General features: G+C 37.5%; 1 protein-coding gene across 1 annotated transcript in view; it reads right to left on the bottom strand.

Annotated features, from left to right (window-relative positions):
* Positions 1–15,411, bottom strand: part of LOC126199758 (calcium-activated potassium channel slowpoke) — an 872,527-nt gene that overhangs the window by 277,598 nt on the left and 579,518 nt on the right. The window contains exon 17 of the mRNA XM_049936649.1: positions 8,975–9,004. Within this exon, the coding sequence (XP_049792606.1) occupies positions 8,975–9,004 (30 nt within the window). The remainder of the gene's footprint in view (positions 1–8,974; positions 9,005–15,411) is intronic.

Genomic DNA, 15,411 nt, shown 5'->3' with positions numbered 1-15,411 from the left:
CAAGATTAAACACAAAATAGAACATAATCCAACTGGCCTGTATGACTCACAAAATGGAAGAACTGAAATGGAAAGAAAGTTTGATTATGCTGGTGCTGTGGTAACGTTCTTTTATTTATTATATGGCACAAAATTTATTTTGCAATAGCAGTCCAACGTATACCAACTTAGCTCCCTAGGTGATCTGAACCCTTGAGAGAGCTGTGGCCTCCATGTGGCTTGGGCCCCAGGGATTTGAATTTAATATCAGGCCTACATGTACAAACTGTTGTTAACTATGTAAATAATTAACGTTGCAATTCTCTGTAACTGGTAGAATGGCTGACAGAGTGCATTAGTGTTGTTTGTGTTTAGCCTTGTTACCAGGGCTGGTATGGTATATGAGTAGGAAAAGAATCATATGTTAAGCGATCACTGTGAAGGAGACAGAGAGGTTACGCACATGTTGGAGACAGCATTAACAGCACCTGACAGAGTTTGAAAGGGGCCCCATTGTGGGTCTCCAATTGGTCAGCTGGTAGAGTCGTATAATATTTAGACTGATGACGTATTCAGATGTGACAGCGGCCTGCTACAGAATGTGAGGGCAGGCATATTGATCACCAAGTTTCTTGTCAACCTCATCTGACCACCACAGGGGGGATCACTGTATTGTGCACCAAGCACACAATAACCATTTCACATATGTGTCTGCCATCTGAGAACACATAATGGTCTCACTACAACATTTTGTGTCATCCCATACTATTGGCTCATGGCTACAGCAGCCAGACTGGGAAATTACCATTCCAATGTAGTCTGGCATTAGCCCACAACATCAACAGCTGTATTTGGAGTGGTGCAGTGACTGGGAAGCATGAAATACTGGTGAATGGCATTGCATTATGTTCAACATTGAATCACAGTTCTGCATTATGTTGGATGACCATTAGCAGTGGGTATGGTCGTGAGCTGGGAAGAGCTCACATTATTTCATTGTTTGGGAGAGTCATGGCAGTGTTACTACAGTAGTCATGGTGTGGGAAGTTATTGGATATGATTTCAGGTCATGATTAGTAGTGATTGAGAGGACTCTAATGGCATAATCGGATGTCATGGATACCCATGCCCAAGGCAGGATTCGAACCTGCGACTGTAGCAGCTGCTTGGTTCTGGACTGAAGCGCTTAGAACTGCTCGGACACAGCGGCCGGCTGTCTTGGAACTCTTGCATAACCTACTGCAGGTTCAAACATTTTCTTATATTTGTGCACGTCCCTTATCCCATTTCTTGAACTGAATCATGGTTAAAATTAGATTCACTTGTTCTTTAATTTAAAAACTATAATGCACGTAAGTGGCTATAGGCCAAAATGTTTGTTGTTGCCCAAAAGTTTAGTACCATCAGGGTTAGTTATTGAGCGACATTTTTATACTAACCTTGGACTACGACCTGACCTCACAACATGACTGACTGTCCACCACTGTCACCACTCTGCAGCTAGGATACTGCACCTGTGGGGAGCCAATGTGCCAGTACTTACAGAGACTTAGGTGTCATAGTCTCAAACTGGAATTCCAGATTAGATTAGATTAGATTAGATTAGATTCATACTAGTTCCATGGATCATGAATACGATATTTCGTAATGATGTGGAATGAGTCAAATTTTCCAATACATGACATAATTAAGTTAATTTAACAACATACTTAAGTTAATATGACAACTTTTTTATTTTTTGTGTTTTTATTTATTTATTTTTTTTTTTTATTTTTTAAATATTTTTTTTTTGTTTTTTGTTTTTTTTTCCTTAATTTATATCTAAAAATTCCTCTATGGAGTAGAAGGAGTTGTCATTCACAAATTCTTTTAATTTCTTCTTAAATAACATTGCTCTATTAACTTCCTGATACGGCTACATCCTATCTGCTGCTGATACGGGCATTGAGAAGATCGTGAGCAACACACTGGTGGCTGTTGCTATTGTTACACAGCTGCCAAGGCACACACTAAATGTCCTGGTTAGTAGCACACAAAACAAGTGATATCATGCAAAGGGCAGCGACAGCATCAATGCCTTGGTCTGCAATCTGGACAGGATTTGATTGCATTAACTTTTCTGGGATCTTTGACAATGATATGGAGGAATATATTTTACACGTTTCACCAACGGTGAACAAAGGGCTTCTGTTTGTCTGTGTCTACCAAAGATGAGGCCAGTGGACTGATAACAACAGCTGTAACTACTGAATCACACTCAGTGGATCACTGGTTGACCCAATGCTGGGTATATCAAATGATGACTTTGGTAAGTTGCCTTCAGTTGACTGTAGGACATAATGACTATTAAGAAAGTTGACACCAGAAGTATCACAAAATATAGCTCGCACTGATGCTGTTACATCATGAGCTTTGGCAATTTTTTAGCATGTCATTCAGGGTTGGATGAGATGACTTCAAAGCCTATGCACTACCTTCACAGTAAGGGAACAGACATATATTAAACTTAAAGATTAATGATTCTGCATACAATGCACCACACTATTGATAGGAAAAATCACAATTGTGTGCTAAGCCTTGCAAACAAGTAGCCTATTCTGTATATGTTTTCTTATGTTGTTAAACACATTGATTAAATATTAGCCTAACTGAAACTGGTGATCACAATAGTGTGTCAGCAAACTTCAAACATCACAAAAACTCAAACTACTGGGGTTTGAGAGTGGACATAGTTTCTACTCAACTACGTACAATTTGTAACTAGAAGGCAATAAGGGTGCACTTTAACATTCATCATCAGTTATCTGACTTGCCTCGCAGTGAAGAACAAAAAATGGTAAACAGACCTCCCAAATCTCATTTACCTTCTCAAAACAAGCAAATGGTTGAGGAGAAGGTGATGACACTGTCACTGCAGCTGATGAATAATTTTGATTTTATAGTATCTGTAACAGTAATTCCTGCTGTTGCTGTAACTGATGTTGCAGCAGCAACTGTTGTTGACACAGCTTTAGAAACAAGATCCGTATCTCACAATGAATAGGTGTGTGTTGAGAAAGTCCTCATTGCCACTTTTCTCTCTAATTTTGGTGTATGTAGAACTCAGTTTATCATAATTCACATTGGAGGTATGTGGAGATGGGGAACAACCAGGCAGTTCCTGTTCTGAATGATGGCTGTGTTCATAAAGTGAACATCGAGGCATATGCAAGTTCCAGAGCACAGCAACACTCATAAACAGTGTGCAAATAGTTCCAGGAGCAATTCAAATCAAAAACTGTACACAGAGGCAAGATCAGAGACTCAAACTTCAACAATGTGTATAAAAGTCCTCAGAGAATAGTGAAAACTGCTGGACAAATGAGGGACAGTGATATTTATGGACTCAGTCCTGCCAGTGGGCAGAAACATATGATATGCCTGAGATTGTGGTAGCACTCTCCATGAGAGCAAGCTGCAGATGTGGTATGAAGCCCAAGTATCTCTGACCTTTGTTCCATATCAATACTCAGGCTGTACAAGAAATCTGAATCAATGTTGGATATTAAAATCCAGCTCATTGTAAACACCACTGAAGACAAAATTTTTTGACATACTATTGTTTTGTTGTGCAGGCATTTACCAATATCACTCTACTTGATTGTTTCAGAACTGTGCATGCATTTAAGATGTAACCAACAATGTATCATGATGTGACAATACACTTTCCACACAATATGTATAGATTTGTGTACCTCCAGCTTGTCACCTTAATGCATGCCTCATTTTGGTGCTACTAATCTCGGTAACCTGAGTGTGAATATTTGAGAAATATTAAATCACATATGAACATTAAATAAAAACTCACTACATTAGTAAGATTCTTTTATTATACTTCTTAGATTTGACACACATCATAAAAAAGTAACAGTTTTCTGAACAGGAATGGGAATACTGTCTAATAGCAAATACCAATCACCAATTTAAACCAAGGAAAGTATTTTTGTTACCCTAAAAAGAAAGATGCTGTGACTTACCAAACGAGACATACTATATATATACAGGGTGTTTCAAAAATGACTGGTATATATGAAACGGCAATAAAACCTAAACGAGCAGCGATAGAAATACACCGTTTGTTGCAATATGCTTGGGACAACAGTACATTTTCAGGCGGACAAACTTTCGAAATTACAGTAGCTACAAATTTCAACAACAGATGGCGTTGCAAGTGATGTGAAAGATATAGAAGACAACGCAGTCTGTGGGTGCGCCATTCTGTACGTCGTCTTTCTGCTGTAAGCGTGTGCTGTTCACAACGTGCATGTGTGCTGTAGACAACATGGTTTATTCCTTAGAACAGAGGATTTTTCTGGTGTTGGAATTCCACCGCCTAGAACACAGTGTTGTTGCAACAAGACGAAGTTTTCAACAGAGGTTTAATGTAACCAAAGGACCAAAAAGCGATACAATAAAGGATCTGTTTGAAAAATTTCAACGGACTGGGAACGTGACGGATGAACGTGCTGGAAAGGTAGGGCGACCGCGTACGGCAACCACAGAGGGCAACGCGCAGCTAGTGCAGCAGGTGATCCAACAGCGGCCTCGGGTTTCCGTTCGCCGTGTTGCAGCTGCGGTCCAAATGACGCCAACGTCCACGTATCGTCTCATGTGCCAGAGTTTACACCTCTATCCATACAAATTCAAACGCGGCAACCCCTCAGCGCCGCTACCATTGCTGCACAAGAGACATTCGCTAACGATATAGTGCATAGGATTGATGACGGCGATATGCATGTGGGCAGCATTTGGTTTACTGACGAAGCTTATTTTTACCTGGACGGCTTCATCAATAAACAGAACTGGTGCATATGGGGAACCGAAAAGCCCCATGTTGCAGTCCCATCGTCCCTGCATCCTCAAAAAGTACTGGTCTGGGCCGCCATTTCTTCCAAAGGAATCATTGGCCCATTTTTCAGATCTGAAACGATTACTGCATCACGCTATCTGGACATTCTTCGTGAATTTGTGGCGGTACAAACTGCCTTAGACGACACTGCGAACACCTCGTGGTTTATGCAAGATGGTGCCCAGCCACATCGCATGGCCGACGTCTTTAATTTCCTGAATGAATATTTCGATGATCATGTGATTGCTTTGGGCTATCCGAAACATACAGGAGGCGGCGTGGATTGGCCTCCCTATTCGCCAGACATGAACCCCTGTGACTTCTTTCTGTGGGGAAACTTGAAAGACCAGGTGTACCGCCAGAATCCAGAAACAATTGAACAGCTGAAGCAGTACATCTCATCTGCATGTGAAGCCATTCCGCCAGACACGTTGTCAAAGGTTTCGGGTACTTTCATTCAGAGACTACGCCATATTATTGCTACGCATGGTGGATATGTGGAAAATATCGTACTATAGAGTTTCCCAGACCGCAGCGCCATCTGTTGTTGAAAAGTGTAACTACTGTAATTTCGAAAGTTTGTCTGCCTGAAAATGTACTGTTGTCCCAAGCATATTGCAACAAACGGTGTATTTCTATCGCTGCTCGTTTAGTTTTTATTGCCGTTTCAAATATACCGGTCATTTTTGAAACACCCTGTGTGTGTGTATATATATATATATATATATATATATATATATATATATATGGTTATAATAGAGGGAAACATTCCACGTAGGAAAAATATATCTAAAAACAAAGATGATGTGACTTACCAAATGAAAGTGCTGGCAGGTCGACAGACACACAAACAAACACAACCATACACACAGAATTCAAGCTTTCGCAACAAACTGTTGCCTCATCAGGAAAGAGGGAAGGAGAGGGAAAGACGAAAGGATGTGGGTTTTAGGGGAGAGGGTAAGGAGTCATTCCAATCCCGGGAGCGGAAAGACTTACCTTAGGGGGAAAAAAGGACAGGTATACATTCGCACACACACACATATCCATCCACACATATACAGACACAAGCAGACATATATCTAAAAACAAAGATGATGTGACTTACCGAACGAAAGCGCTGCCTGTGTCTGCATATGCGTGGACGGACACGTGTGTGTGCACGCGAACGCATACCAACCCCCCCCCCCCCCCCCCAAGGCAAGTCCCCCCGCTCCTGGGACCGGAACGACTCCCCACCCTCCCCCCCAAAACCCACATCCCCTCGTCCTCGATGGATATGTGTGTGTGTGGGAATATATACCTGTCCTTTTTTCCCCCTAAGGTAAGTTTTTCCGCTCCCGGGATTGGAATGACTCCTTACCCTCTCTCTCAAAACCCACATCCTTTCGTCTTTCCCTCTCCTTCCCTCTTTCCTGATGAGGCAACAGTTTGTTGCGAAAGCTTGAATTCTGTGTGTATGTTTGTGTTTGTTTGTGTGTCTGTCGACCTGCCAGCACTTTCATTTGGTAAGTCACATCATCTTTGTTTTTAGATATATTTTTCCTACGTGGAAGGTATACACTCGCACACACACACATATCCATCCACACATACAGACACAAGCAGACATGTCTGCTTGTGTCTGTATGTGTGGATGAATATGTGTGTGTGTGCGAGTGTATACCTGTCCTTTTTTCCCCCTGAGGTAAGTCTTTCCGCTCCCGGGATTGGAATGACTCCTTACCCTCTCCCTTAAAACCCACATCCTTTCGTCTTTCCCTCTCCTTCCCTCTTTCCTGATGAGGCAACAGTTTGTTGCGAAAGCTTGAATTTTGTGTGTATATTTGTGTTTGTTTGTGTGTCTATCGACCTGCCAGCGCTTTTGTTTGGTAAGTCTCATCATCTTTCTTTTTAGATATATTTTTTCCACGTGGAATGTTTCCCTCTGTTATATATATATATATATATATATATATATATATATATATATATATATATATATATATATATATATATATATATATATATATATATATATATATATATAAATCTGGCAATCAAGATATCCTTAGTTACATGAAAATTAAATAATTTTATCAGAAATGTCTTCTGCACTGCAGTGGAGTATATAATGTGTAACAAAACTTCCTGACAAATCATAAATGTATGCTGTGCCTGGGAGAAAGTATATGGCATGGAACTGCTTAGGTACTACTGTGGAATGAAGTTTCCATCCTATAGTTGTACATACACTGTAACAAAACTTCCTAATAGATTGAAACTGTGTGCTGGTCCAGAACTGGAAAATGGGTTATTGCCTACCTTTCTATCTTATTCTTTCTCACGTGAGTGTTTGGATACCAAGAAAAACCAGTATATAAATGTGAAATGGAAGAGAGATATTGGAAGACTGAGTCTTTATTTCAGGACAGAACAGTTTGTAAGAGCGCTAAGCATGATATGCAAGTGTTTGTATCTGAGTGCTGGACTGGTATACAGTTTCAGTGCATTAGAAAGTTCCAGGATAATAAATCTGGTCTCCCCACCAGATAAGCATGCCTCCTTTCCACATGGTTTAACTAGCTCTGTTTGTGCTAGTTTCAATGTGTCTGTCAACATTGTTGTACGTTATGCGTCTGTCACGTGTTTTCATTGAAGGGACATTTTAAGCACTCACTTGAACTTATATCAGTAAAATGCAGGCTTTAATATTCTTTGTAATCAATTGTTCATAGAAAATAAACATTTGAATGATACATATAATGCTCACACAATTTTGTATTATTTCACTTGACTTGTCCTATATTACTAGCACCCCCTTGGTACATATATTATCAACAGGACCAAATAAAAAATCAAATCAAATGAAACCCATTAACCAAATGCTGTGTCTTGGTTTTTCATCTTATTCTTTCAGCAACATATGTTGACCTGTGTTGCATTCTATTTAGTTACACACATTATGCCTAGTAAATAAAATGATGAAAGTGAAGATAAGTAAACATACTTAGTTACAGACTCAGTTCCAATATTTCAAAATTTATTTGAGAAAGCAGATATAATGCAATTAAGTCTACTTGTCAAACAATAATCTGTTTTCAGCCTCTCCACCTGGCTACTGGCAACACTCATATTTGATCTTATGGAAGAACTGAAGCTCAAGCATAAAATTGTGAAACTATATAATTGTGTGTTATGGCATCTACCTTAGGTTGATGGTGTATTACCTCCATAATAATAAGAGAAATTAAGAATCACATTAACACACTGCTGCACAGAAATAAAAATCAGACTCTATGTGGGAATCATCAACACAAAGTTACTCAAGTCATGAGTCTAGATCCCCTTCTAATATTAACATACATAAGTGATCTATAAATGACACTAAACAGCTTCTCCAAAATAGCAATTTCTGTAGATGACATGGATGTGCTAATGAAATTAATAGAATTATCAATATCAGAAACAGAAACAGAAATAATGGAAAATCCAGGATTTAATGATATTGCAACATCATAAATAATCAAACTGTACCATAGATAATAATTTCATAAGAATTTCAAAAATATTTTGAATACAACTCAGTCTTAAATGTTCACTCTGCAAATCTCAAACAATTCTTTATTAAAAACAATGAAACATATAAAGAGGAGCTAGGAAAAATGTACAACGGACGATGAATGCATACTTAACAACTGTTAAGACTTGAGGAACCATAGTTACACTCAAAAACAAACAAAATCTTTCAGGGCACCAAAAGATGTTTCTGTGTACGAAGGGAGAAAGTCAGAGATCTCACAAGAAAGACAAATATGAAAATTGTAAATGAATGTAAAAAGAAATTGTCACACAAAATCTATATCTTGGTTCTCAATGTCTGTTAAGGTCAAGTGTCAGCTTCTGTCATTTGCATTACTGAAGATGAAAGCACTGTTATGTTGCTTGCACTGGGTAATGATAAATAGGGTCTTCTTTTCTGTCTCACAATGTCATGTAATTTGTTGTTGTTTCTGCAAACGTTACTGTTCTACACATATGAAAATATATTGATTATTAGGAGACATAAACTTTATTTTCTACAGTAAGATAGAGTTACTTACTAGAAGAAATATATGGGTTACTTACATGCCTCCTCTTTCTCCCTGCCTGCTTCACCTGTAAAAAGGAAACTAAAGTCAGTGCTGAATGATTGTTAATAAGACTTTTAAGCAAGTGTTGGTCACCATTTCTGTGTTTAAACAAGAAGAATTTTCTTCACATAAGTCCTAGCTGCCTTTCCCTGAATTTCCTTTCCTCTTTCTAAAGGAATTCTGTATTGAACTTCCCTTTTCTTACATCTACACACATAAGTATGTTCTAAATCAAATAAAAGTACTATGCATCCTAAAACTAAAACTCTGGGAAGCCATTGAACAGAATTTTTATATTCATAAAAATCTTATTAGTTATTTGTTTAAAAAATTTCAGGACTCCATACAGTTCCATTAATAGACAGTATCATAATCCAGTTGAACAAAATTGTACTTCCTACCATTAGCCTATAAAAAATGTGTTACCATTCAGTATCCCATATGGGTTCCACATATTGAAAATACAATAAAGACAGTATCTCATATCCTGTACTTCCATAGCAACTGAACTTCACTGGTAAATAAGCAGTTGTGTATGCAATTAATGTAACACATCAGGAGTTGCAAAAAAGCAAAAGTGTTCATTTGTTGAACATCTGCATAAATAAACAGAACTGAGCTACCAACGTACTATTTTTGATCCATGTGATGATTTCACTGATTGTTAATTCTTCCTAGCTTAGCTTTTTGAACTGTGTCACCTCTTGTAAATTTTTTTTTTAATTTAAATTCATTTCATTTGTTGGAGAAACTATGAACCAGTGGACATAATGGAAAAAGGAAGCTGTAACTTCTGGAAAAACTGGAAAGTGCTGCAGATAGTTATGCTAAATAAAATATTTCACAACAGAGAGTAAAATAAAGTTTGCAACTGATATATTGTACTTTTTTGGTGTATCTGTTGGCTACAATGCAACAGTCTTTTTGGGAGAACAGTTCTTTTGTCTATTCTTGTCTATTTTTTCATTTATTCATTTTTCTCAATAGGGCACAAATTTTAGTATTGATAACATCTGACTGGAAGTTATGAACCCTTACATACCATTTCACTTGGTACACAACACTGTCTATCTTTTCACATGGCTTCTACAAGATTTCAATTTATATCACTACTCTGTGTTATACTGTGTAAGAAAATATGTGCACATTTCCATTAAAATATTTTATTATGTCTGAATTCCAGTAAAGACATAAAAATTCTGTTTCAGCTATATTTCCCTGCTAAGTCTTACACCAAGAATCTATACAAAGGAAACATGAACTAAGGATTAAATACAACTACATTATCATAAAATGCTCAATAAATGCATACACAGTACATACATCTCTCTAAGTAAAATCAAACTAAGAAACATGTAGTAGAGGCTAAAAAGTGCAGTGAAGAAGGAACATATTACATTTATTGTACTTCTAAAATGTAACAAAAAGCTAAATGCAAGAGAAAAAAATATCTTCCATATTGAAAATGTTTTACAATACTATTGCTACACAAAAGGATAATATTATGTGTATTGAGCCACAAAACTCAACTGCAGAAGCAAATCTACAGAGAATTATGTAATTACACCTTGCACTAGATAATTCTCAAGCAATAAATTTGTTGCCTAACTTAGCATCTACTGATGTCAACTAATGTGGTACTTAAGTTTTGGAGGGGTGATTTATTACAGTTCAGTGCTGATGAGAAATTGAAAGTAATGTCAAAGAGGCAAAAAAGAGAAAGAAATGATACATTAGAAATTATATTATTGATATTCTTGTAGCTTTATTAAAAGATAATAATAATAGCATCAGAGACACCAGGTTATATTTGCAGTGAAGAGACTGTATTGCACTGACAAGTCTGATCATGCTGTAAACCACTCAAGAATTTCATAACAATGATCTGATTCAGTTTGAACGATTGAAATCATAGGTACATTCTCCATACTACATAAGTGTTGTTCTAAAACAAACGAGATTATAAGAAATTCTGGCCTTCATCCATGTTTAAAAGAATGTTGATGCTGAACATGAGTGCAGAATACAAAGATGAACTGACGAAAACCCAGGACAGAACATATTTTAGAATATGAGGATAGATTGTAGGACGACTCACCAAACAGAGAAATAGAGAGCATGTAAAAAGGATGACAATATGTTAAGTTTATCAGATAACTCTTTGAGAACTCTGAAGAAGGACTTCATACTAATTATTAGCAAAGATATTGTCCTTTTTATTCACCAGTTTACCGTTAACACTGACTCTTATTTAGTGAGTAGTGATCTGCCCTGAATTAAACAAGATAGACTATTTTCCATATGTATCTACAACAATTTCAGTGACCAAATAGTAAGGTTCAAATGCAAATTTTTTTAAAAAAGTATATACAATGATTATATCACAGAACATGCAGAAATGAGCTGGAAGCAAGAGATGTTGTCTTCATATTAATATTATTATACATCTTTAAATATACTTTTATAAATTATTAGGCTGCTTGGCCTGGAAATTCTGTTAGTATTCCCATGGAATAGTATAGACAGTAAAATAAGCACACAGTTTTTTTTTTCTTTTCAGTGTATGTCTATTCAGTGTCACAAATTTGATGTATGCAAAGACATGTCAACTAGCTGAAAACATAGTAACTGTTTTCAAATTAGTGATCTTTGATAATCACAATAATTGGTTACAACCACTTGCTTTCAGAAAACAAAGATGGAGAAAATGTTTTTCGAGGGCAGTGACATCATTCACAAATAATTTCTGCATTCAGGTAGAACAACAAGTGATGATGTCTATCATGGTATGTTATTAAACTTCCCAATAGAAACAAAACTGCAATGTTGCACCATTCATCTGATTACCCAAATTTGTCACCTCTTTCCCTACTATATCTTAAAACAGACATGAACAGTTAACCTCAACAGAGAGCTAGAGGACTCTGAGCAACAAATTCAAGACAATATTGAAAGAACACTCACCTATGCCCATGCAAAGACTAAAACTCATGTTGAGCATTTGAATGCAAGTTCACAAGCACAACATATTGTTTTCTGATTCACATAGTTTGTTATAGATATTAGAGCCAACACCTTTACCATTTTATATGTGACATGAAGAACTGCTTCCTTGCAATTGTCAACATAATTTTTATGTTTACAGATGCTTGCCACTTGATGACAATTGTAGTTCCAAAAGCAGTATGGCATATTACCCTAAAAAATTATATGCCTTTGATACTGAATTTCTTACTATCTTAATTCGGGAACTTATGGTATGCACTATGTGGACAATAGTGGGTATCTTGGGAAGAGCAAACTACTTTCCTTGCGCTGTCGATGCACTGGATGGATTAAAAAGTATACAGGAAGTAAGAACTCAGAAGTAATTTCATTGCATGTGTCTCATCTGCACCAATGTTCTTAAAATCTCGTGTACCAAACAAGTCATAGAAAGTGAATGCTTTTTTCAAGCAAACTTTGAGTACACCAGTGGAACTAACAACTGAGAAGAATAGGTTGTTGGATCTTCATGTATTGCCATTGTTGACAACCTTTTAGTAGTCCTCTATTTATGATTGCTGACATTTGAATGTAAGATCACAAACACAGAATGTTGTTTTCTGATTCACATAGTTTGTTATAGTATATCAGATCCACAGGCTTTCACCATTTAATATGTTAATGAAGAACTGTTTCTTCATATTTAGTCAACATATTTTTTATATTTACAGGTGCTTGCCACTTGATGATGAATATACTTCCCAAAACAGGAGTGGCATGAAATAAAATGGAATAAAGTTTAAAATCCAGCCAGTGGTCTTCATCTATGCTATGGGATCTCCATTTGCATTTTACAGCTGCTGAGCCCACGATGCATAAATTATTTTTCTGGTCTAAGACATTATTAAAGTTGATTTTACACAGGAATTCAGATTAACCTTCTGCCTGTTGTTGTTGTGGTCTTCAGTCCTGAGACTGGTTTGATGCAGCTCTCCATGTTACCCTATCCTGTGCAAGCTTCTTCATCTCCCAGTACTTACTGCAACCCACATCCTTCTGAATCTGCTTAGTGTATTCATCTCTTGGTCTCCCTCTATGATTTTTACCCTCCACGCTGCCCTCCAATGCTAAATTTGTGATCCCTCCATGCCTCAGAACATGTCCTACTAACCGGTCCCTTCTTTTTGTCAAGTTGTGCCACATACTCCTCTTCTCCCCAATTCTATTCAATACTTCATCATTAGTTATGTGATCTACCCTTCTAATCTTCAGCATTCTTCTGTAGCACCACATTTCGAAAGCTTCTATTCTCTTCTTGTCCAAACTATTTGTCGTCCATGTTTCACTTCCATACATGGCTACACTCCATACAAATACTTTCAGAAACGATTTCCTGACACTTAAATCTATACTCGATGTTAACAAATTTCTCTTCTTCGGAAACGCTATCCTTGCCATTGCCAGTCTACATTTTATATCTTCTCTACTTCGACCATCATCAGTTATTTTGCTCCCCAAATAGCAAAACTCCGTTACTACTTTAAGTGTCTCATGTCCTAATCTAATTCCCTCAGCATCATCCGACTTAATTCGACTACATTCCATTATCCTCATTTTGCTTTTGTTGATGTTCATATTATATCCTCCTTTCAAGACACTGTCCATTCTGTTCAACTGCTCTTGCAGGTCTTTTGCTGTCTCTGACAGAATTACAATGTCATCGGTGAACCTCAAAGTTTTTATTTCTTCTCCATGGATTTTAATACCTACTCTGAATTTTTCTTTTGTTTCCTTTACTGCTTGCTCAATATACAGATTGAATAACATCGAGGAGAGGCTACAACCCTGTCTCACTCCTTTCCCAACCACTGCTTCCCTTTCATGCCCCTCGACTCTTATAACTGCCATCTGGTTTCTGTACAAATTGTAAATAGCCTGTCACTCCCTGTATTTTACCCCTGCCACCTTTAGAATTTGAAAGAGAGTATTCCATTCAACATTGTCAAAAGCCTTCTCTAAGTCTACAAATGCTAGAAATGTAGGTTTGCCTTTCCTTAATCTTTCTTCTAAGATAAGACGTAAGGTCAGCATTGCCTCACGTGTTCCAACATTTCTACGCAATCCAAACTGATCTTCCCCAAGGTTGACTTCTACCAGTTTTTCCATTCATCTGTAAAGAATTTGCGTTAGTATTTTGCAGCTGTAACTTATTAAACTGATAGTTTGGTAATTTTCACAACTGTCAACACCTGCTTCCTTTGGGATTGGAATTATTATATTCTTCTTGAATTCTGAGGGTATTTCGCTGCCTCATACATCTTGCTCACCAGATGGTAGAGTTTTGTCATGACTGGCTCTCCCAAGGCCGTCAGTAGTTCTAATGGAATGTTGTCTACTCCCAGGGCCTTGTCTCGACTCAGGTCTTTCAGTGCTCTGTCAAACTCTTCACGCAGTATTGTATCTCCCATTTCCTCTTCATCTACATCCTCTTCCATTTCCATAATATTGTCCTCAAGTACATCGCCCTTGTATAGATCCTCTATATACTCCTTCCACTTTCTGCTTTCCCTTCTTTGCTTTGAACTGGGTTTCCATCTGAGCTCTTGATATTCATACAAGTGGCTCTCTTTTCTCCAAAGGTCTCTTTAATTTTCCTGTAGGCAGTATCTATCTTACCTCTAGTGAGATAAGCCTATACATCCACACATTTGTCCTCTAGCCATCCCTGCTTAGCAGTTTTGCACTTCCTGTCGATCTCATTTTTGAGACGTTTGTATTCCTTTCTGCCTGCTTCATTTACTGCATTTTTATATTTTCTCCTTTCATCAATTAAATTCAATATTTCTTCTGTTACCCAAGCATTTCTACCAGCCCTCATCTTTTTATCTACTTGATCGTCTGCTGCCTTCACTACTTGATCATCTGCTGCCTTCACTACTTCATCCCTCAGAGCTACCCATTCTTCTTCTAATGTATTTCTTTCCAACCTTTCCTGTCAATTGTTACCTTATGCTCCCCCTCAAACTCTCTACAACCTCTGGTTTAGACAGTTTATCAAGGTCCCATCTCTTTAAGTTCCCACCTTTTTGCAGTTTCTTCAGTTTTAATCTACAGTTCATAACCAATAGATTGTGGTCAAAGTCCACATCTGCCCCTGGAAATGTCTTACAATTTAAAACCTGGTTCCTAAATCTCTGTCTTACAATTATATAATCTATCTGATTCCTTTTAGTATCTCCAGGGTTCTTCCATGTATACAACCTTCTTTCATGATTCTTGAACCAAGTGTTAGCTATGATTAATTTATGCTCTGTGCAAAATTCTACCACACGGCTTCCTCTTTCATTTCTTACCCCCAATCCATTTTCACCTACTATGTTTCCTTCTCTCCCTTTTTCTACTCTCGAATTCCAGTCACCCAAGACTATTAAATTTTTGTCTCCCTTC

This window comes from Schistocerca nitens, chromosome 1 (assembly GCF_023898315.1).
Source record: "Schistocerca nitens isolate TAMUIC-IGC-003100 chromosome 1, iqSchNite1.1, whole genome shotgun sequence".
NCBI classification, from domain to species: domain Eukaryota; kingdom Metazoa; phylum Arthropoda; class Insecta; order Orthoptera; family Acrididae; genus Schistocerca; species Schistocerca nitens.
This window is presented reverse-complemented; position numbering and strand designations above follow the sequence as displayed.